The following is a 25,214-nucleotide window of genomic DNA, read 5'->3' as shown; positions in this document are numbered from 1 at the left end:
CAGTAGAGGACTAATACATTCATTATTTGTTCATAATTGCTCACAGCATCACCAATTCACAGTCACTAATTCACACAACATGAACATCATTGTACATAAATGCACATTACATAATATAAACTTCATGTTATCTCCGTATTGTAGAGTTATTTTGGCTTGAAAGAGAGTCACAAAGTTCCCGCCTATACAAGTTTCTTCGATTTATTTACATTGATTAGTACATGTTTCGTCCTAGAATATTGGACATCACCACCTAAAACTAATAAGATTTAAAACTAAAAACAAAAGGTATCGTAGAACAAAATGTTAAGCTAAAACTATGATGAGTTGACAAGTTCATGTCAGTTGAAAATGTTCTCTGAAGGTCATATGATGCAGCGTTGACGTAAGTTCTTCTTGAAGTGAACTAGATTTGTTGTTGACATTAAAATGCAGCCTTTGGTATTTGAGAATGTAAATATTAAGTTTTGGTTTATGTTATGTGGGATGTTGTTGTGAGCTCATAATAAAAGTAATAAAGTAAAAGGTGTAGAAAATAATACATCTGTAACAAACGAAAAGTGCTATGAGTGTTGGTTGAGGACAAAAGAAAGTAAAAATGGGGTGGAATGAAAAATAAAATAAAACAACTTACATCCTTGCTGGCCTTAAGTTGAATCGTCCATGTCCTGTTTTTAAGAGCCTGCTGCAACTGACTGTGCTTTGTGGGAGTGATAGAGGGGTTGATGGAGAAGAGGGGAGTGGTCTTTGACGTGGGTCGAGGCCGGGGTATGAAATGGAAAGGAGATGTAATGAACTGACTGGTATTCAGATGAATCTTATTATTTGTGGAACGATCAAAAAAATTATTAATTATAATGTCTATAAAAATATTAACATCCTCGGACAACTCATTCAGATTGCTTGCAGGGTTCAGTCTTTGGTCTATATTGATAAAAATATTCTCATATATATTCAAAAGAAACCCTTTTCTGATTGTGAGAAGAATAGAAAGATCCTTTTTTTTATCAAGGAAAAAGAATGTTGGAAATCCAAAATATTGTTGGCAAAAGCTGAGAATTTGTTTTATTGTTTAGCTTCAACGTGTTCCTGGTAATGAATACAAAAATTGCAGCCAGTCTGTCCCACATAAGAAGCTTGGCATAGGTTATAGGTCAACTTATAAAAACCAGAATTCAAAAATTTGTTTGATGTGTTCTTAATACAATGGTGATTGAAGAGTAATCTGGAAGTGGTGTTAGTTGTTCTGAAGGCTATGCTGAATTTATGTTTTTTTAAACATTCGTTACTTGGAAAATGTTTTCATTATTAAATATGAACAAGACATATTTGCTTTTATCCTCATTTTTATGTTCTCCGGTTAGGGTGGAAGGCAGTTTATTTGTGACTTTATTAATAATAATCTCCATGAAGTTCTTATTGTATTCGTTGTTGAGAGCTATATAATCAGTGATATTCAATTCTTTTTAAGGTCTTTATCAGATAGAGGGATATTATGAGCTGTGTAAACCATACTAATGAAAGCCGCCCATTTGTGTGATCCACGGTGATTAGTAGGGAAAGGATTTTAAGGTGAAAAGTATGGTCAGAAAAGGAGAAAAAATGGTTCTAAAAACATACAAAAAGGTGCAAGGAAAGGGGTTGATGAAATCACTTTATTAAGGTTTAAACCACTTGCGCAGTTGAGTTGTGGTTTTTATGAATATGTTTGAGGTGTTGATTACAAAAATATGTAAACTAAGTGCCATCACCAATTACACTGTAAGCTACGAAGATTTCATATTCCGCTCACAATGGACCATATCTTACATGATATTGTGACTTAAGTCATTTTAGTCATAGTAAACTATTTTTTTCTAGCTAATGTAGTTATTTGCAGTGTATGCTATGGTCGACATGCTGCGCTGTACCGAAGGTTCCCTGATGAAGTGTCCCATGTGACATCTACGGGAACCAGACAGACATGATGCACAGGAGCAAGGAAACCAGTATAACAGTGACCCTTGTCTGTGTAGGCTGAATAAACCTCAGGGCCAAATACTGTTCCAGAAATGAAACTCTCCTTTCTCAAATTTCTGAGAGGGATGAAGCAAGTGCTTTTACTGCCTTGGCTAGGCAGCCCTTAGAAAAATAAAACTAAGAAACAATCTTTGTACATAATAAAACATGTGTTTTATAGAATTTAAAGAAAAATCTCATCTGAAAGGATAAAAGGTGACAAGGGTTTTTTATTTATCAAACCCGTAGACAACTTAGACAAAGTACAGTATTTAGGTTAGTAGGCTGACCATGTGTGGTAAAACCTACCATCACTACATTTATATTAATGTTCTAAATTCCTACTGAACTTGGATGAGTTGTCATTCATATATTTATGGTGCATATTGTTATGTTTTTGTCAATCAATCAATCAATCAATCAATCAATCAATCAATTGTTGATCTGCATTTAGGACTGCCACCCAGGTGGCAGATTCTTTATCAAATGTTTACTTAGTTTCTTCTAAAAATGATTTCAAAGAAATTGGAAATTTATTGAACAATTTCCTTGATGAATTATTCCATTCCCTAATTTCTCATCCTATAAGTGAATATTTGCTCCTAATCAATCAATCAATCAATCAATCAATCAATCAATCAATCAATCAATCAATCAATCAATCAATCAATCAATCAATCAATCCTGATCTGCATTTAGGGCAGTCACCTAGGTGGCAGATTCCCTATCTGTTGTTTTTCTAGCCTTTTCTTAAATGACAGCAAAAAAATTGGAAATTTATTGAACATTTCCCTTAGTAAGTTATTCCAATCCCTAACTCCCCTTGCCACAAATGAATATTTGCCCCAATTTGTCCTCTTGAATTTCAACTTTATCTTCATATTGTAATCTTTCCTACTTTTAAAGACACCACTCAAACTTATTGGTCTACTAATGTCATTCCATGCCATCTTTCCACTGACAGCTCGGAACATATTACTGACATTACAAGAAATGAAAATCATAGCAAATCCATATTGAAAATAATCTTATGAAAAATATGAGAAATTTATTTTTCTTCCACCTATTCAATACAACTCAATATTTCAGTTAGAGTTAAATGCTCATTAAAATAAGAATTAGTACATGTTTCGCCCTTTCCTATGGGACATCATCAGCTGTAGTATTACCTCAAACCATATCAGGTACCTGATTTTTTGATCAAAAATATGCTACAAAATTGAATACATTAAAAAAACTTCACTTAAAAAAGCAGTCATTACATGAGTTACTTGATTTAGATACAACTGAAATTAACAATGGTGATGGTCTTGAGCCATGGTCAATGTTGAATATGAATTAAAGTATAAAATATTGTTTGCAAAATGATGAAAGTGAATAGAGAACAAAGATAAAACTGATTATATAAAAACTTAGTAAGAAAATGCATTCCAACACTGTGCCATTTTTACGTAATATTGGACTTTGGCATGTGTACTTGCTATAGTCTTATTCAAAAGATATCAAATAAGTTCTAAGTTTATAGTTTGTAACTGGCCCAGAAAGACATTATATTTATATTGCAGTTCTACTTGAGCACCTATGTTAACAGATTATTAGAGAACATCTTAATGAGGCTATTGAAATGTCATTAGACCATCTTCTTATGTTGGGCAATATTCTGAGTTGATAGTGTTCCTGGCACAGTAGGACGTTGTTTTCATGTCGTAGTTCTACTTGAGAACCTATGTTGAACAATTAATTTACAACTTATGAGAACTGTTCAAGTGTCATTGGGTCATCTTTTTCTGTTGAACAATATTCTATGTTGATGGTGTGCTTCACTGTTGTTAGAGTGTTCAGATGTTGATTTACTAGTTGAAAAGGGGGTTGTCAAACTGTGGTATAAGCTTAATGTTATTGCTGTCCAATGTGTGCAAACTCTGAAAGGAGGGAGAAATCTATAATTATTTAAATTGAAAAAAAAAAAGGGGGGGGGGGGAGGATTTACGTGTAAACTTTGAGTCTGTAGTGTTATCGCTTACCTTTTATATTGCTGGATTGTTATCTTGTCGTGTGAGAGGTTTCTGGAATACTGGCAGTTGCCAACTTTCTGCTCCTCGTATTGTGTGTTGTCTTGGTGGAGGGGAGTGGACTTGAGAAGAGGGTCTAATATTTCAGTAGCCTCATTAAGATGTTCTCTAATAATCTGTTCAACATAGGTGGCTCAAGTAGAACAACTTAATTAACAACTTATGAGAACTGTTGAAGTTATTGGATCATCTTCTGTTGAGCAATATTCTATGTTGTTAGAGAATACAAGTGGAATTAACAATGTTGATGGCCTTGAGCCATGGTCAATGTTGAATATGAATTAAAGTATAAAATATTGTTTACAAAATGATGAAAGTGAATAGAGAACAAAGATAAAATTGATTATATCAAAACTTAGTAAGGAAATGCATTCCAACACCGTGCCTTTTTTACGTAATATTGGACTTGTGGTTGGCGAATGGGGAGGAGTTGTTTTCGTTCGGAGAGGAGGAGAGGTGTGATATGTTTATCGGCTTGGTGGGAGTGATTATTGATTTTGTCTTAAAAACTTTGAAACTTTTTTGTCTTAGAAGATTTAACTTATTAAACAAGATTATTATTTAGTCATATAGAGGGCTTTTATTATCTACTAGCTGATGTACCTGTGCTTCGCTACGGAATTCTCAGAAAGACTGACTTTGTGGTTTTCCTAACTGAAGTCAACATACGTCATTACAAAAACGTCAGTAGGAATGTAGCGATTAAGAGCAATATTATCACATAAAATACTCTATCAAATGGAAAACTGCACAATTTCTAACTTTTAACAAACAGTACTAAGGTGCCGATCTAACAGCCCAAAGTTCCAGTGCTGGAATGACCAGGCCGCAGACAGCCATGAACACTTCTTTGCCATTATTCCAATAAATATGCACACTTGTCATTCCAATAAGTGCCTCAGTAAGGATTGAATAACTCAAATGCTATGATGAACCAGTGTGTTACGTACCAGTAGTATTGGAAAAATTATGAAACAGAGAAATGGCATGCTAAAGAAGAAAGTTACCTAACTCCCCAGCTACTACTCGCCAATATTTAGGCAGACTGTTACACTCGTACGCCTGTGTGAGTTGGCCTTGTGGTTAGGGGCACGCAGCTGTGAACTTGCATCCGGGATTCGAACCCCACTATCGGCAGCTCTGAAGATGTTATTCCGTGGATTCCCATTTTCACGCCAGGAAAATGCTGTGGCTGTATGTTAATTAAGGCCAAGGCCACTTCCTTTCCACTCATACCCCTTTCCTATCCCATCGTCGCCATAAGACCTAACTGTGTCTATGCAATGTAAGGCAAATTAAAAAAATACTCGGTACGCAGCAGTAATCCTATCTATCGGAAATGAGTGGCAATAGAAGACAAAGAACATCACAACAAACAATGGCCAATGTAATGTTATTGTTGATCAATTTTATGAGCTTTCTCTATTGTAGGCCTTCACATTTAGTTTTCTTTAGACTCTGCGATATTAGGGCGTTTTATAAAATTATTTATAGCAGAGACTGTAGTTCCTTATTCTCCGAATTTACATACCGATTTTCAGTAAATCCTGTTTACCCACTTTCTTGTGACTCAGCACTGATAAGGACTTAGTAACAAAAATCCTAATTCATGAATATCTCTGATCATAGCTGGTATGGTAACAATGTATAAGACAAAATTATAGGAAATATAACACAACATAACTTTAGATGGTTATGTAGTATTTATCGATACGACCACTAATAACATAGTTATTTGGGAATTAAATTTTAGGCCTATCCCTAAACAACCATTTCATTAAGGGGGAAAACATTTTTTATGGCCTAGATTATAGCGACTTATTCCCCGACGTTGCATACCGATTTTCATTAAGATAGGACCACTAATACCATAAATATTTGAGAATTCCATTGTAGGCCTTCCCCTAATTTATCATTTTCTCAGTGTGAATACAATTATTTATGGCCTAGATTGTAGCTACTTATTCCTCAATTCCCCTACCGATTTTCGTTAAGATACAACCATTTGATAACAAATATTTGATAATTAAATTTTAGGCCTTCCCCTAAACTACCATTTCACTCAGCGTGAGTAAAATTATGTATAGCCTAGATTATAGCGACTTATTCACCGACTTTATATACCGATTTTCATTAAGATATGACCACCAAAAAATTTTAGGCCTTCCCCTAAACTACCATTTCAGTCAGCGTGAATAAAATTATTTATGGCCTAGATTGTAGCGACTTATTACCCAACTTTGTATACCGATTTTCATTAAATTCTCTTCAGCCGTTTCGCAGTGATGCGTGTACAGACAGACAGACAGACAGACAGACAGACAGACAGACAGACAGACAGACCAGACAGACAGACAGACAGACAGACAGACAGACATTATGGAAAAGTAAAAAGTGCATTTCCTTGTTAGTGTGGGCATGACTGATACAGAAATACCATCCTTTTTTAATTCTGAGCAATGTACAGACAAAACTCTTCTTTTATATATATAGATATTTATGGGTTAGATTGAGTTAGAATCATTGAACGGTGTGAAATTTTGTAAAGTTTTCGCATACTACGTTATATGTGTGATACTCATGTGACAGCTAAAATCATAAAATTTGGCTATCACATGACCACTGGTTATGTCAATGTGCGTGACGAATGTCATGATTCTATCTTTCCTATAAGTGTGCTAAATGTTAACATATATGTGTGAAAGTACAAAATTAACTTGAAATCAAGAAATAAAGCTCTATTTAACATACAAGGGATAGAAATACGACAAAAAGTCATAGGACCAAAGTTGTAGATCTCTCCAAAATGTAAAATAGGGTGACTCAAGCGAGGTGAAGAACGGGGATAACTACTAGCATGATGATTCCAACAGACCACAAACCTTCAACGCACAATCTTTTAATAATGTTGTGATTTCTCAACTAAACTGAAAGTACAATGAAGGAGAAAAACATTGCAAGTTTAATCCTCTAACATCACTAATTTCAAATAGGACATTTAAACTTACAAAAATAACTTAGCACTGAAGGGAATAATTTTTTATTGTAATTGGGATGTGTGTCGGTACAACGAAGGAGAAAAACATTGCAAGTTTAATCCTCTAACATCATTCATTTCAAATAGGACATTTAAATTTACAAAACTTAGCACTAAATAGTGTTAGTAAAAACTGGGAACTAATGAGATTTGATGTTTAGAACGTTACTATGACTTGGACATCAGTAAATTGTGATCAATGTCTAGTCCACTCAGTTTATATACTCAGTGTGTGTTTTGACTGAGATGTATTCCTTTGAAGCTGTATCTGGAGTATCCAATGTAAAGTTTCTCAGAGTTATTCAAAGCCTGGAAAATGGCGGGCCCAACTTCAACTATGGCACAATGTATGTTGCCATCTTCTCAGCTATCTGACACTGCTAGTTTAACAGCTGGATTTTGTTCCTTGACTGATTCTATTAACTCACTCCATGGGAGATTAACTTCAATTCCATGGATAATAATCCTAGGATTTTTCTTATCTGGAATTGATGCTTTCAGGTAAGAACAATGTCTGAATAGAATTTATGATGGTTTTGCATTTCTCTCCGTTCTGTAACTCTGGAAGGACTCCTTTGTTTCAAATTTTCTTCACCCTGTTTACTTCTACCTTTACTGTGTTGGTTTTTGTTGTGGTTTGTAACATCTTTAAAGTCCTTAACTGCTTTATCATTACGATATAAGCTTTTTGGGCTCATGCCGTATCAAGAAAATAAAGTGAAATTATTTATGTTTCGCAGGAAATTTTGCTCTGCATCTTCGGAAGAAAATCTCGACCGAAGAGGGAAGGATGCCAAAGCAATGATGGAAACCTAGATAGAAGGAGGGAGGGCAAGAGGGAGACCCAGACTAAGATGGTCGAAACTATCAAGAATAGTTAGAAGAAACCTGGATTGGAGCACAGTTATTGAGGAACAAGGGTGGTCTGAAAGGGGAAGATGGAAAGGTGCCATAAACTCCTCAACTTGGTTGGAGTAAGATGAGGGAAATTGATGATAATGATGATGATGATGATGATTTATTATTTATCGTATGATGTGCACAGATAGATTATATAAATAAGTATACAATATATACACAATATATACAAGCAGAAGCCTATAGTTCCAAATCAAGTCCATTGATCCATTTTAAGGCCTCCTTAGTTGCATTATGAATGTCCTCCAAAGAACCTTGAAATGCTCTCTGTGGACACTCGGCAATTACGTGGTGGATGGTCTGTGAGGAAGCTCCACAATCACACCCAGAAGACTTCTGCCAGCCCCATTTATAAAGAGTATAGCCGCATCTTCCTTGATTGACTCTTATCCTGTTTAGAGTCCTCCATTGACGTCTGGGTAGATGGAATCCGGGAGGTTGAACATGAGGTAGAGTCACAAGATGTTGATTGGGAACAGAAGACTGCTGCCAATGGTGTAACCAGGCGTTCGTGATGGAGAACCCAGATTCTTCTAGTGTAAGTGCAGTGCGCCAGGGTGGAGATCTAGACTTAAGTCGTGGAGGGGCAGGTTGAGTAATATCCTGGTGAACGGGGAGGTTGGAGTCCAGGCTGGTCTTCTTCCACAGTTTTAGAAGAGCTTCAGACCTTCTTAAGCAAGGCGGTGGAATATTACTGAGTGTAGGCAGCCAGGCCACGTTTGTAGAGCGAATACAACCAGTTATGATGCGCATTGCTTGATTTAGTTGAGCATCAATCTTCTCAGTATGAGCACTGTTCAGCCAAGTTGAAGCGCAGTATTCGGCAACTGAATAGCAAAGAGCTAGAGCAGTAGATCTCAACACTTGGTTGTTTGCACCCCAGGATGTGCCGGCTAATTTTTGAAGAATATTATTCCGACTTTTGATCTTGGCGGCTGTGTTGTTAATATGATGTTTAGATGTTAGGGATCTGTCTAATGTGACACCTAAGTATTTTGGGAAGGGACAGTGTTGTAAGGATTGATTTCTGAATGTTATTGTAGGCTTGTAGTTGGCAAATTTATTTCTGAGATGAAACACAGATGTGACAGTCTTTTGGATTTGGACGGAGGCACCACTTTTGGAAGTATGTATCTAGTTTTTTTAGATCTGCTGTAAGAATTTGTTCAGCTTCTGGAAAACTTGGTGTTTGGCTAACCAGTAGTATATCATCTGCGTAAATAAATTTCCTGGACTTAGTTGCTGGTAAGTCAGCAGTATAGAGGTTGAAAAGTAAGGGTGCCAGAACAGATCCTTGTGGAAGTCCATCATTCAGTTTGTAGGTTTTGCTTACTGCATCATCCGAGAAGATCTGAAAATTTCTGTTGCTAATCATATTGCCAATAAGATTTGTAAGCTTGAAACAGGGGATGGCAGAGATAAGTTTTAGCAGGAGCCCTTCTCGCCAAACAGTATCATAGGCTGCTGATAAGTCTAAGAAGACAGCCATACTAATCTTCCGATTCTCAAATCCATTTTCAATATGAGAGGTCAATGCAAAAATTTGGTCAGCGATGATGATGATGATGATGACGATGAAGAAAACCTCAAGGTCCAATAATACTGACCTGCAGGACCTTCCTCTTAAACATTGTAGGATCAGGTAATGCTTCACCTACTCAAATTCTATTTTTATTTTCTAGAAATTTAGCTACCCATTCAACCACTCTTTTGTCTAGTCCATTAACCCACATTTTTGTCAGCAGTCACCCATGATCTACCCTATCAAAAGCCTTAGGTCAATAGCAATACAGTCCATTTGACCTCCTGAATCAAGAATATCTGTTACATCTTGCTGGAAACCTACAAGTTGAACCTCACTGGAATAACCTTTTTGAAACACGAACAGCCTTCTATTAAACTAGTTAGTAATTTTGCAAATGCATTTAATATAATCAGAAAGAATGCTTTTCCTGAACTTACATGCAAGACATGTCAAGCTGACTGGCCTGTAATTATATGCTTTATGTTTATCACCCTTTCCCTTATACAATGGGGCTACTATAGCAAATCTTCATAGCTCCTTCATACAAACAATAATCAAATAAATATTTCAGATATGGCACTGTTATCCCAACACACTGCCTGTAGTATATCCCCAAAAATCTTATCAATCACAGCTCCCTTTCTAGTTTTCAACTTTTTGTAAATATTGTTAACATCATAGGTAAATTTCAGTAATTTTCCAGTATTATTTACCTCCTCTACATGGACATTGTCTCTACTGCTGACTGAATATTTCTTCCTTTTGTAAATCCTCGCATATACACTCCCCTTCTTCATTAATGATCCCTGGAATGTCCTTCTTAGAACCTGTTTCTGCCTTAAAGTACCTATACATACCCTTCTATATTCCGCTAAAAATTATATGACTGCAAATTATGTCTTCCATCATGTTATTCTTGGCTGACATTTTTGCTAAATTCAATTTTCTAGCAAGTTCTTTCAATCACTTGTTAACTTCACAACCATTTCTAACTCTATTTCTTTCTAACCTGCACTTCTTTTTAATCTCTTTATTCATAAACCAAGGACGTACTGACCTAGTATTCTCTTCTTCAATGTCTACAGTTGCTCATCCAAGATTTTAATTCTAGACTGAGGGCTGGAATTGGGTTCACTCTCCCTTGTGAGGTCAATTGAGAAACTGTCATGAAAGACGTATTGTATGGCTGAGGAAGTCATCAGGTCATGACACTCCAGTATCTGAATACAATTTAACATTCAGACAAAAACTAAATGAGTTTGAGCAGAAAGATTCAACTAACCTGATTTTCAAGACGCATTACTTGTTGTCTGTGTGACTGTTCTCTTGCTTCCAGTAGCCTCTCTGCTTGCAGTTGGGCAGCTCTTAACCTTTCTATTTCACCTGTTCTGTCAGGTTTGATATCTGCTGCAAGATGCTGTCTACATCGGATAAGTTCAGCTTCCTTTTCTTTAAGTTGACATTCCAATCGTCTGATCTTGAGCCGCAATTCTCGATTTTCTTGTTCTAACAAGGCATCTGATATCGTAGGACTTTCTGAGAGGCACACTCCCTTTTCAGGACGTTCATAACTCTTACTGCGGCCCATGCTTGACTTGGATGACCTTTCAAGGTTACGTTTCTCTGCTTCTAGCTGACGAACCTGTAAAAAAAAAAAAAAAAAAAAAAAAAAAAAAAAAAAAAAAAAAAAAAAAAAAAAAAGAGATTAAAATAAAAGCTATGATGTTCTACACTGCCATATATTAAAAATAAAATTTCAGGGAAATATTTACTTTGTCACTAAGAGATTCCACTTTCCCTCTCAATTCACTTCGTTCCTTCTGAGAAGCCTGTAACTGTCTCATTAATTCCTCATCTGGCCCTGCCCCAATACTGGGACTAGCACTATCAGGCCAGCTAGCCAAACGAAGCTGAGCCTCCAGACCAGAACGCTGCACCTCATTGTTAGCCAGTTCTGTTTGTAGACGTTGAGCTTGATCTGCAAGCTGCTGGTTATGACGTCGTAGCTCTGCGATAGTTTGCTGAGCAGAATCTAGGCGTTCTGAAAATACTCGACGCTCATTCTCGCAGTTGCTTAGGGATTTCTGCATCTGGAAATGACAAAGAAAAGTATTTTCATAATCATATTGTGTGTGTTTATATATGATTGTGGAGACAAATATATCACATTCACTTGCAGGCATGTTGATACATTACTATGATTGGAATTCTTCTGGGAATGTTTTTTTTCTTTTTTTTAAGTAGAGGATGATTCTTGACCCTGTACTCTCTCAGAAGTTTCTCTCACATAAAGCAATCCTTAAAGCCATAGATACTGCCCCCTATATAATGGTATCATATGCAGAGAGTAACAGAATTTTACTAAACCTGACTGCAATCCTAAAAGAAATCCATAAACCTACATGAAGTTGAACAAGGGTTTTTGAGTCAGACACAAGCTAGTTACTATGAAAAGTTTGTTCTCACATAACTACGAGGGCAGATCAGAAAATAAGTTGCACTTCCCAGTTATGGCCATTTATTACACCACCTATACAACAGCAACACGACTATAACGATACACTGTAACGTCACTTTTCCACATAGTTTCCAAGAGACTCCAAACATTTCTGCGAACGCACAACCAACTTGTCGATGCCGGATGCATAGAAATTTCCTCCAGCGTTCTGCAACCACTTTGAGACAGCGGCCTTCACCTCCTCATCGGTCTGGAAACGTCGACCACCAAGCTCCATTTAGAGCTTACCGAACAGATGAAAGTCACATGGCGCTAGGTCGGGACTGTAGGGTGGGTGTTGCCAGACCTCCCACTTGAAATGGTGAAGCAGTTCTCTCGTTTGGCTGACACCAATTTACGATACCTTGCCGGGAAATGGCCCGCTCCCCATACACAGCACTAATTTCACAACGAATGTCCATACAATTCTTCCTTTTGGCTCATAGGAACCGGATTGTCGCACGTACCTCATATTTGGAGTGAACGTCCAGTTGACGCGCCATTGCATTTGGCCGCTATTCACACAATACTAGACGAGACACCACAGCGACCTGCCTAATAGACGTGTGGGCAGTGTCTGTCCCGTTCTCTGCTGTGCCCACATTTACGACACACAGCGCGCTGCTGCGGCGCGTTAGTGCAACTAACTTTTTGATCTCCCTATGTACTATCAACACTGTCATGTCAAATGTCTGTAAAGACCAATCTGTTGCAAAACATGCATTGTAGCTAACAATAATGCAGTTTTATTAAGTTTCTTCTTAACTGGAATGTATATTTTAAAATGTAATAAACTTTGCCTAACTTTCATTATTTAATATTGCATCTTTTTATTTTATTTGTTTTACATTGCAACGACAAAGACAGGTCTTATGGCGATGATGGGTTACGACATGGCTAGGACTGTGAAGGAAGCGACTTTGGCCTTAATTAAGGTACAGCCACAGCATTTACATGGTGTGAAAATGGGAAACCATGGAACACCATCTTCAGGGCTGTCAACAGTGGGGTCGAACCATCTCCCAAGTGTAAGCTCTCAGTTATGTATTCTAAACATCATAGCCAACTCATTTGGTGTTTAAATAGTGCAGATCTGAAGATACTGTCTTCTTGAATACACAGAATAGTTAATAATTTCATCATGGATAAGGACACAGTAAAAAAGTATGAAATAAAATTTATACTCTAGATGATGAATTTTTTCAAATGAAATATCTTTTATTCCATGCACCTGTTTTTTGTTACATAATGTTTTCATTCTATCAATATAAGTTCACACTATTTTTTTCATGCCACATAGTTAGCGTACTTTTTATTGATTTGGCAGTGAGAACATTCAATTTTTCAATGGACTTATATTTTATGTCCCCTGCTTAGAGAAGGTGGTGATATAGAGAAAATTAAGCATGCTAGTTTGTTGAATAAACATGGTCAGTTGAGCCATACAGGTGTGCCATGCATTGTAATGAGACTGAACTTAATGTTCACTTCTTATCATTTTAGTTAAGTCAGGTTTATTTTATATAAGCAATTAGATATTTGATACTGGATTAACTAATTTCTTAAATGACCTCAAGAGACTTCAGCCTGTTTCTTCCTCCTCCTTCTCCTCCTCCTCACCACCTTATTCCATATCAGTGGTCGGCAACAATAACGAGTCTTCTCCATTTTTGTCAGTCCCTTAAGTCTTCCTCCCAAAGTTCTTTCTCCTTTGGGAGAACCTGTCCTTGCAACAGTCATCTTCCTTTTGACATCTTTCCTTAAACTGGTGTTTAGAGCTCTCTTTACACACTCTATTTCCTCCTACTTCATAATAGGTTGATGCATTTGGAACAGTCAGCTGTTGATAGTGCTCTGTATATTTGTTGTGATAAAGTAATAGTTTCATAGTAAAACTGTGTTATTTTGTCTCTGAATGATTCATTTAGTGTAAAAAATATTATGCCTTTGGTGTGTGTAGAATCAAGATTACTGATATATACTGGGTGGTCCACCCACCCCTAGCAATCTAGTTTTATGCAAACTGCCATGTTTACTACAGTTCTCTTCTTAAACTGGGAAAAGATAATGAGTTGTGTTGTTATAGGCTAGAAGACAGCAGGAATCTTGAGCCCTCATTATGGACACCCAGATGAACCCATAAAAACAAGCACAGATATGCTTTGAGAGAAAGTGTCCTTAAAACTAACATTATACAAAACATGTACCACTTTTAACCAATAAGTTGCCATAAGCAACAAATGTATCAACAAGGTGGAAAATAAAATAGACTTGGTTGTGAATCTGTTAAAGTGCGATACGGCCTATCAAGTTGATTTTATATAGTTCCGGAATGTGACAAGGTAACAGATTGTGAACTTGGTGCTTGTGCTGCTTTTCTAATTGCAGGTCCTTGTTGATTATGGTGTTAACTGTTGAAACAGACATCCCCAACATACATGCGATAGTCCTTTGGCAGACAAGGTTACCACGCGAGACAAGGGCCTTCACTTTCCTCACCACTTCTGCAGCTGTTGGATGGTCATAGATTTGCCTGCTTTTTTCCCTGTGAAATTAAGCCCAGTCAGCCTTAGCCATTTTTATTCAATACTAGCAAGGTACCCGTGCTTCGCCACGGTATTATACTGAAATTTGTAATTGAATGCTTATTGTTTTAGATATATAATCCGCCGAAATTCGCGGTCTGACACGTTTTCAGCGAGAATCCACCAATATTCCCGATCTGACTCGTTTTCTATTAGATTACGCCACGTTTCCTCCCATTTTTCAATCTTCCTATCCAGCAATCGATTTCGTACTTCCCGGGCTAGGCTCAGGTATTCTTCCCGGTCAGTTGGGTCCGTAAATCTTTGCCAGACCGTATTTTATTTTAATCATTTTTAATCTGGATAAAATCCTTCAGGAGATCCGGCGTGGTGTCATATTGGGTGCCTTGGCGGCACTGAACCCGCGGCCGGACTGCATTCTAAGTCATTACCCGTCCAGGAGCCGTTTCCAGCGCGGTCTGCACATTTGACGACGGTCCGGAACAATATTATTATTATTATTATTATTATTATTATTATTATTATTATTATTAATGTTCTTCTTCTTCTTCTTCTTCTTCTTATTATTATTATTATGTGTTGCTGGGATGAATGATGACAGGGAAAACCGGAGTATCCGGAGAAAAACCTGTCCCGCCTCCGTTTTGTCCAGCACGAATGTCACATGGAGTGACCGGGATTTGAACCACGGAACCCCAGCTGTGAGAGGCCGGCGCGCTGCCGCCTGAGCAACGGAGGATCCTTATAAGTACATTAAGAACAGTAAAATCAATTGGTCTCACCTTTTACACCCCACCGCCGTTAGTTTTTACTGCCAACCCCCCCCCCCCCCAAATTAAAAGAACGCGTGTTTCTTTATGTTTAAGGGAGATTCCAAACACCAACGTTCACGTCTATTACCTTCAGTTTTGAGATATAAGTATCCCCATAAATATAATTTACTTTTGTCACTTCATTTCAAACTACTCCCCCCCCCCCCTTAGTGAATTTTCTCGCAAAAAATACTTGTTTCTTTAATAGTGAAGGATCTTCTAAATACCAATTATTACGACTCTAACTTCTTCACTTTTTGATTTATGTGTCCTCATGAAAGGAATTCAACTCCTTTACACTCCCGCACCCAAGATGGTTTCCCCCCCAAAACGCGTTCTTCTTCGTTTTTAAAGGAGATCCAAATACGAATTTTCACGTCTGTAACAACTTTAGTTTTTATTAGATGTATATATTCTCATACAATTAAAGTCAATTAATTTTTCAATTCTTTCACCCCCTCCCCCCGCTTCATTGGATTTTCCGAGAATACGTGTTTCTTTACTTTTAAAGCAGATTGCAAATATCAAATTTCACGTCTGTAACATCTTCATTTTTAAGATATCAGTAGCCTAATTAAAAGAATTCAACACCATGTTCAGTCACTTTCACCCCCCCCTCCACCCAAGTGGTATTTCCGAAAATTAAAAATACACGTTTCTTTAGGTTTAATAGAGATAAAAATACCATTTTTCACTTCTGTAACATGTTAAGTTTTTTTAGATATACTGTAAAAACTCTCATTTTAAAATTTCACCCTTTTTGGGTTCCCCTTAAATGGAGTTTCCAAAAACAAATCACCTATGTTTCTTTACATTTACAGGAGATTCCAAACACCCACTTTTTACGTCTGTAACATTTTACGTTTCCAAGATAATCTTTCAAAAATTTATCCCAATTTGTCACTTCTGTTTAACCGCCATTAATAGGATTTTCAAAAAACTAAAAAAATACGTGTTTCTTTATTTTTAAAGGAGATCCCATATACAAATTTTCAGTTCTGTAATATCTTCCGTTTCTGAGATATATGTATCCTCATTAAAGGCATTCAACCCATTTTTCACCCTTTTACACCCCTCCTATTGGGATTTACAGGAAACAAAAAAATACGTGTTCTTTTATTTTTAGAGGAGATTCTAACTACCAATTTTTACATCTGTAAATTTTAAAGTTTTAAGATGTAGACACATTCATTTTAAAAAATTCACCCCCCTTTTCACCCCTCAATATTTGGATTTTCCAAAAACGAAAAAATACGTGTTTCTTTACATTTAAAGTAGATCCCAAATACCAATTTTCAGGTCTGTAATATCTTCAGGTTCTGAAATATAAGTAGCCTCATTAAAGGCATTCAACTCATTATTCGCCCTTTTACACCCTTCCTATTGGGATTTTCCGAAAACAAAAGAATACGTGTTTCTTTATTTTTAAAGGAGATTCTAAATACCAATTTTTACATCTATAAACTGTAACAGTTTTGAGATATAGATACACTCATTTTTAAAAAATCACCCCCTTTTCACCCCCCCATTAACTGGATTTTCCAAAAACAAAAAAAATACGTGTTTCTTTATTTTGAAAGGAGATCCCAAACACCAATTTTCAGGTCTGTAATATCCTCAGTTTCTGAAATATAAGTAGCCTCATCAAAGGCATACAACCCCTTTTTCACCCCTTTTCACCCCTCCTATTGCGATTTTCCGAAAACAAAAAAATAATTGTTTCTTTATGTTTAATGAAGATTCTAAATACCAATTTTTACATCTGCAAACTTTAAAAGTTTGGAGATATAGATTCACTCATTTTAAAAATTCACCCCCTTTTCACCCTCCCATTAATTGGATTTTCCAAAAACCAAAAAATACGTGTTTCTTTATTTTTAAAAGAGATCAAAAGTACCAATTTTCAGGTCTGTAATATCTTCAGTTTCTGAGATATAAGTACTGGTATCCTGATTAAGGGCATTCAACCCATTTTCCTCATTTTCACCCCTTTTCACCCCTCCTATTGGGATTTTCTGAAAACAAAAAAATACGCGTTTCCTTATTTTTAAAGAAGATTCTAAATACCAATTTTTATATCTGTAAACTTTTAAACTTTCGAGATATAGACACACTCATTTTAAAATTTCACCCCTCTTTTCACCCCCTTAGCGAAGGAATATCCAAAAATCCTCTCTTAGCGAGCACCTACATCTTAATATGAATATATCCCCAAAATTTCACTTATTTACGTCCAGTAGTTTTGGCTCTGCGATGATGAATCAGTCAGTCAGTCAGTCAGTCAGTCAGGACAAGTTATTTTATATATATAGATAGCACTGATCCTGTTCTTTGATATCAAGAAATCACGCTTCTTGCACATTCCTTGGATTGCAGAATAGCTATATTTAGCATAGGAAAGAGCTGTTATGTACCCCTACCAGTAGGGGGTCAATCCGCTTTGGCATCATTGCAACTAATGTCGCAAAACTCTACACACATATTCTGAGTACTGACGCGAAACATCACTCCCATTTTGACGTGCTCAAGTTGATATCAGCACCGCCAGCGGCCTTCAAACTCGTCACCAGAGATTCCGAACGACCTTCTGTATACTAAAGGCAATGGGTTGGGAAATAGTATATATCTGAAGTACTTATTTGATTATTATTTCATTACTGTATGCATATCAAATATATGGAGAGTTGCTATAGTAGCCCTGTGTACAAAGGGAAGAGTAATAAACATAAAGCTAATAATTACAGGCCTGTCAATTTACATGTGGTGCATTTAAGGTGTGAGAAAGCATTCTTTCAGGTTATGATCATCACGTTTGCAAAATTTGTAACTGGTTTTATAGAAGGCAGCTTGGGTTTAGGAAAAGTTATTCCAGTGAGGCTCAATGTTTTGGATTGCAGCAAGATATAGCAGATATTTTAAATTCAGGAGTTTAAATGGACTGTATCGCTACTGACCTATGCAAGGCTTAGAACATGGGAGGCTACTGTCAAAAATGAGAGCAACTGAACTAGAAAAACGACTGACTGATGGGTGACTAAATTTATAGAAAGGACTCCTGTAATGATTAAGAGGGGAGTTCCTTAAGGCAGTATTATTGGACATTTATGTTTTCTTATATATATAAATGATATGAGTAAAGAACTGAAATGAGGGATAAGGCTTTTCTGGATGATGTTATACTGTATAGAATAAAAAGCAAGTTACAAGATTGTGAGTTACAGCAAAAAGACCTCAACAATGTTGTGAGATGGACAGCAGAAAATGGTATGTTGGTAAAAGGCCTGATATCACCTAATTTGAGATATTGTATTTTATTGCCTTATTTTTCAATATATAATTTGTAACATTACTGCATTGTACGTTATCCTTTCTGACTCTAATACATAAATAATGGGATGAAAAGTAAGATTGTGAGTTTCACCAATAGGAAAGTTCCTCTCAGGTTTTTATTTTCAAAATCTTCCTCCACTTGGAGGTTGCCTAAGACAAAGAATACACAAAATCAATTTCATTCAAAAATAAAACAATGGACGTAAATTATGTCTCAGCCTGGCGTATATAAGTGGTGTCTGAGTATGAAAAGAGAACCCCTGAGCGCTTTCAGACCCCAGTCGATGAGCTCCTTGGAACTGATGTTGAAGGCCTTCCTCAGCTCTATCGTCTTCTTAGGGACTGTCCCTCTTGCACCAATCATGAGACCCCCCACTTCTATGCTGTCCAGCTCGTATTTATTCTTATAATACAGCACTGTAGGCAGGTAGATAGACTTCTTTTCTCTGCCTATTTCATCTGGTTGGTTGGAGTGCGTTTCAAATTTTACTGTGGGGTCTAACATATATCCTTTCTTCCCTTTAATGGCGATCATGTCTGTCCTTCTCGTGCTGCAATTTACCCCGATGCCATAAAATTCCTCATACACCTGAAATCCTTTCTCACAGAGCTTCTTTGCTATGCATGACCTGATGTTGTGATATCTGATGTTTCAATGTGTTGATGGGGTGTAAGTACCCCATGGGGATGACTGTCAGTAACTAGGTGTTAATATAAGGAAAGATCTTCATTCGAGTAGTCACATAAACAGGTTGTTGTTAGTTGTTGTTGGAGTCATCAGTCCACAGACTGGTTTGATGCAGTTCTCCATGCCTATCCTGTGCTAACCTTTTCATTTCTACATAACTAGTACATCCTACATCTGCTCTAATCTGCTTGTCATATGTCTACTCCTTCTGTTCTTACTGCCTACATTTCCCCCCAAAATCAACTGAATAAGTGCAGGGTGTCTTAAGATATGTGCTATCATTCCATCTCTTCTTCTGAACAAATTTAGACAAAGCAATCTCCTCTCGACAAATCCATTCAATATTTATACATTCATGATTCAATCTGCCCATCTCACCTTCAGCATTCTTCAGTAACACTACATTTCAAAAGCTTCTATTTGTTTTCTTTCTTTCTGGGCTAGTTATCATCCAAGTTTTACTTCCTTACAATGCCACGCTCCAGACAAAAGTCTTCAAAAACATCTAAGTGAGCAAATTTCTTTTCTTCAGAAAGGCTTTCCTTGCTTGTGGTGGTCTACATTTTATGTCCTTACTTCTGCCATCGTTAGTTATTTTACTACCCAAGTAACAAATATTAATTTACTTCCTTCAGACTTCATTTTCTACTCCAATGTTTCCTGCATCACCTAACTTCGATCAATTGCACTCCACTACTTTTGTTTTGGACTTTCATCCTGTACTCCCTCCCCAAGACTCTGCCCATACCATTCAGCAATTTTTCCAGATCTTCTGCAGACTCAGATAAAATAACAATATCACGGCAAATATCAGGGTTTGATTTCTTCAAATTGGATTGTGATTTCCTTCCCAAATTCCTATTTCATTTCCTTTACTGCCTGCTCTATATAAGCATTGAAAATGAAGGGTGACAAACTGCAGCCTTGCTTTGCTCCTTTCTGGATTGCTGCTTCTTTTTCAAAGCCCTCAATTCTTATCAATGCAGACTGATTTTTATACCGATTGCAGATACAGTAATTCTTTCTCAGTATAGGATCCCAATCGCCTTTAAAATCTCAAATATTTTAGTCCAATCAATGCCAATTCTAGATATATGAATGCCGTGTACGTGCACTTGTCCTTCTTAATTCAGCTCTCTAAAATCAGATGTAAAGTCAGGATTGCTTCACGTGTTCCTAAATTTCTTCTGAAGCCAAACTGATCTTTTCCCAACTCAGTTTAAACTTGTCTTTCCATTCTTTTATAAATAATACGTGTTAAAGTTTTGCAAACATGAGATACTAAACTAACGGTAAGGTCGTTTTCACACTAGTCAGCACCGGCTTTCTTGGGAATAGGAATAACAACATTCTGGTGAGAATTGGAAGGTATTTTTCCTGTATTATACATCTTAACCCTTTGGCACTCAGCCTATATACAGAAGTTTGCTCGAAGACACTCAGACTAATTTCTGTCATTTTCCAAACCGACTTACAAAAAATCAACACGTAAAGAGTTTAACACACATTAAAATAAAATAAATCACACTAATACAGAAAACTATGAGCATTTCAGAAATGAACATACCTAAAACGTATTGTTATTGGTAAAGCCAGAAAAAATTATTAAATTTTGAAAATAAATTTTAAAAAATAATTTTTGATTTTCAATGGCTGAAAAATCAGACATTATTGCGTATTCCTTCTTTACTCTTAGACGCGAAAGAAAGAACATTTATTTCTGATTAATTTGATATCAATATGATGTGTGTGCTGCAATTCATTCATGAAGCATGGCACATAGTTATTCATTGTACATGTAACGGTCATCGATGTCAGGTCCTCGCGGTCCGATGCACGTTGAGCAGCTGTGACTCTGTCATTTCCCACATAATGCGAATCACTTTCGGCAAAAGAAGGTAATTATTACTGTCTAAATCATCTGAAAATTCAAGGATATCGGCCTCTTTCGGCCTTGAATATGGCCTAGCCATTACGATAAAAAGATGAGACAAGCACGTGCAACAACGGAGTTATGAAATGGAGTAAAGTTACAGTTTGCGAAGTACAGCGAACACACGATATACCAAAGAAACGAAATATACTCTTAACTAAACTCATATCAAGATCAAATTGTTGTATTCATAAGCCAATCAAAACAGATCCACGCAATTAACAACTTCAAATAACCACAACATAAACATTCACGGTCAACAGATTTCATTTGCGAAAATAAAAATATTTTGTAGGGCTGGTGGATATATCTGTAGAGTAAAACGCAAATTCAACGTTTTAAGGTACCGTCACGATCAACTGTTACGATTTAACAGCCACGGAAATGACGAAAATGCCTAAATAGGACAGAGCCGATATATCGGCGCCGTGAGTGTTTTCGCCATAACCTCTCGCGCCGATAGATCGGCGCGCTGAGTGCGAAAGGGTTAAACACTAAATGGAACAACCTTGCCATGCTGACTTTCTTCTAAGGCAGTAATTAATTCTGAGGGTATACCATCAATTCCATGTGCCTTGTTCCTATTTAGGTCTCTCAAAGCTCTGTCGAATTCTGACCTCAAAATTGGGTCCCCCATCAATAATCTTTTCTTGTTCCTGAACCATATTATCTACTTCTTTTTCTTGATACAGTTGCTTAATATATTCCTGCCATCTTTCTGCCTTGTCTTCTTTCCTTAAAAGTGGTTTTCCATCTGAGCTCTTAATATTCATACACCTAGTTTTCCTTTGCCGGCCCCGTGGTGTAGGGGTAGCGTGCCTGCCTTTTACTCGGAGGCCCCGGGTTCGATTCCCGGCCAGGTCAGGGATTTTTACGTGGACCTGAGGGCTGGTTCGAGGTCCACTCAGCCTACGTGATTAGAATTGAGGAGCTATCTGACGGTGAGATGGCGGCCCCGGTCTAGAAAGCCAAGAATAACGGCCGAGAGGATTCGTTGTGCTGACCACATGGCACCTCGTAATATGCAGGCCTTCGGGCTGAGCAGCAGTCGCTTGGTAGGCCAAGGCCCTTCAAGGGCTGTAGTGCCATGGAAAGTTTTCCTTTATCCAAAGGTTTCCTTGATTTTCCTGAATGCAGCATCTACCTTTCCTGACACCATACAACCTTCAACAACCTTGCACTTCTCTTTCAGCCATTCTTCCTTAGCTGTCCTATTTTTTTTTTCATTCTTGTGCTTTTGTCGTTCATCAATCATATCTAGTATCTCCTGAGTTATCCATTGATTCTTAGTTGATCTTTCCTTTCTTCCTAAACTTTCATCAGTAGCCTTACTGACCATTCCTTCACTAGCATGTTTCCTTCAGCCTTTTCATTTAGTCCTTGAGCAACATGCTCCTTGAAACAATTCCTCACACTCTTTTCTTTCAACTTGTTTAGATCCCATCTCCTTGCATTCCTTCCTTTCCACAATTTCTTCAATCTCAGATGGTATTTCTTGACGTACAAGTTGTGGTCAGAGTCCACGTCTGTTCCTGGGAAAGTCTTGCAATCCCAGTTGGAATTGATAAGATATCGGGGGATATACTAAAGACAGTGGGTTGGGATATACTACCATATCTGAAGTACTTATTTTATTATTGTTTGCATGAAGAGACTATACCAAAATGAATGGTGAGTTGCTGTAATAGCCCCTGTGTATAAAGGAAAGGGTGATAAGACATAAAGAGGAAAATTATAGGCCAGTCAGTTTGACATGCATTGCCTGTAAGTTTTGGGAAAGCATTCTTTCTGATTATATTAGACACGTTTGTGAAATTAATAACTGGTTCGATAGAAGGCAGTTCGGGTTTAGGAAAGGTTATTCCAATGAAGCTCAACTTGTAGGATTCCAGAAAGACATACTAGATATCTTGGATTCAGGAGGTCAAATGGATTGTATCACGATTGACCTATCTAAGACATTTGATAGGGTGGCTCAAGGGAGACTACTGGCAAAAATGAGTGTAATAGGACTAGACAAAAGAGTGACTGAATGGGTGGCTATATTTCTAGAAAATAGATCTCAGAGAATTAGAGTAGGCAAAGCTTTATCTGACCCTGTAATAATTCAGAGGGGAATTCCTCAATGCAGTATTATTGAACCTTTATGTTTTCTTATATATATAAATGATATGAGTAAAGAACTGGGATCAGAGATAAGGCTTTTTGAGGATGATGTTATTCCTTATAGAGTAATAAGTAAGTTACAAGACTGTGACCAACTGCAAAATGATGTCGATAATGTTGTGAGATGGACAGTACGCAATGGTATGATGATAAACGGGGTAAAAAGTCAGGTTGTGAGTTTCACAAATAGCAAAAGTCCTCTCAGTTTTAATTACTGCGTTGATGAGGTGAAATGAGGGTGTTTAGGGGTTGTAGTACGGATGTAAAGGAGAGGGCATATAAGTCCTTTTACTAAGCTGGCCATAACAGCTTACCAGCTGCCCTATTTTATTTTCTTATTATTTATTAAACCAACTCCTGCATTTTCCCCGTTTGATTTTGTGTTGATAAATTCTGTAGTCACCCGATCAAAATTTCTGATCTTCCTGCCAACGTACTTCACTTGTACCAACTACATCTAATGTAAGACTCCAACTAGAGTATGGTTCCAGTGTACTCCTATGTGACCCTCACCAGGATTACTTGATTCAAGAACTGGAAAAAATCCAAAGAAAAGCAGCTCGGTTTGTTCTGAGTGACTTCCAACAAAGGAGTAGCGTTACAAAAATGCTGCAAAGTTTTGGCTGGGTGGACTTGGGAGAAAGGAGACGATCTGATCGACTAAGCGGTATGTCAGTGGATAGATGGCATGGAACAACATTAGTATACGAATAAGTTTAAGTGGTGTTTTTAAAAGTAGGAAAGATCTCAAAATCAAGATAAATTTGGAATTCAAGAGGACAAATGGGGCAAATATTCGTTTATAGGAAGGGGAGTTAGGGATTGGAATAACTTACCAAGGGAGATGGTTCAATAAATTTCCAATTTCTTTGAAATCACTTAAGAAAAAGCTAGGAAAGTAACAGATAGGGAATCTGTCACCTGGGTGACTGCCCTAAATGCAGATCAGTAGTGACGGATTGAACACCTGATTTCTGAATATCTGCTTAATCATAATGAAGTCTATTTGATACCTTCCAGTGTCTCCAGGTCTCGTCCACGTATACAGGCGTCATTTGTGATGTTTGAACCAAATATTAGCAAGGACTAAATTATGATCAATGCTGAATTCAACCAGCTGACTTCCACTTCCATTCCTTTGTCCCAATCTGAATTCTCCTGCTGCATTACCTATTCTTCCTTGGCCGATCACGGCATTCCAGTCTCCGATCACAATTAAATTTTCGTCACCTTTTACACATTGTATTTAATCTTCTATCTCTTCATATATTGTTTTGATTTCTTCATCTTCCACTGAACTAGTAGGCATATAGATAGACCTGCACTATTGTGGCGTGCGCTGACTTGGGTGTCTATCCTGACAATGACAATCCTTTTACTAAGCTGGCCATAACAGCTTACCAGCTGCCCTATTTTATTTTCTTATTATTTATTAAACCAACTCCTGCATTTTCCCCGTTTGATTTTGTGTTGATAAATTCTGTAGTCACCCGATCAAAATTTCTGATCTTCCTGCCAACGTATTTCACTTGTACCAACTACATCTAATGTTAGTCTATCCATGTCCCTTTTCAGATTCTCTAACCTACCACAATGATTAAAATTTCTAACATTCCACTCTCCAACTGGCAGAATGTCAGTATCCATCTTTCTGATGATTGTCCCTTCTCACGTAGTCCCCACACGTGGGAT

The 25,214-nt window shown here is 37.2% G+C and overlaps 1 protein-coding gene across 1 annotated transcript in view; it reads right to left on the bottom strand.

Annotated features, from left to right (window-relative positions):
* Root (ciliary rootlet coiled-coil, rootletin) overlaps window positions 1-25,214 on the bottom strand; it is a 461,920-nt gene that overhangs the window by 4,299 nt on the left and 432,407 nt on the right. Inside the window, exons 29-30 of the mRNA XM_067137854.2 lie at window positions 11,323-11,640; window positions 10,833-11,192 (exon numbers count right to left, since the gene is read on the bottom strand). Of these exons, the coding sequence (XP_066993955.2) occupies window positions 10,833-11,192; window positions 11,323-11,640 (678 nt within the window). The remainder of the gene's footprint in view (window positions 1-10,832; window positions 11,193-11,322; window positions 11,641-25,214) is intronic.

This window comes from Anabrus simplex, chromosome 1, assembly GCF_040414725.1.
Source record: "Anabrus simplex isolate iqAnaSimp1 chromosome 1, ASM4041472v1, whole genome shotgun sequence".
Classification (NCBI taxonomy): domain Eukaryota; kingdom Metazoa; phylum Arthropoda; class Insecta; order Orthoptera; family Tettigoniidae; genus Anabrus; species Anabrus simplex.
This window is presented reverse-complemented; position numbering and strand designations above follow the sequence as displayed.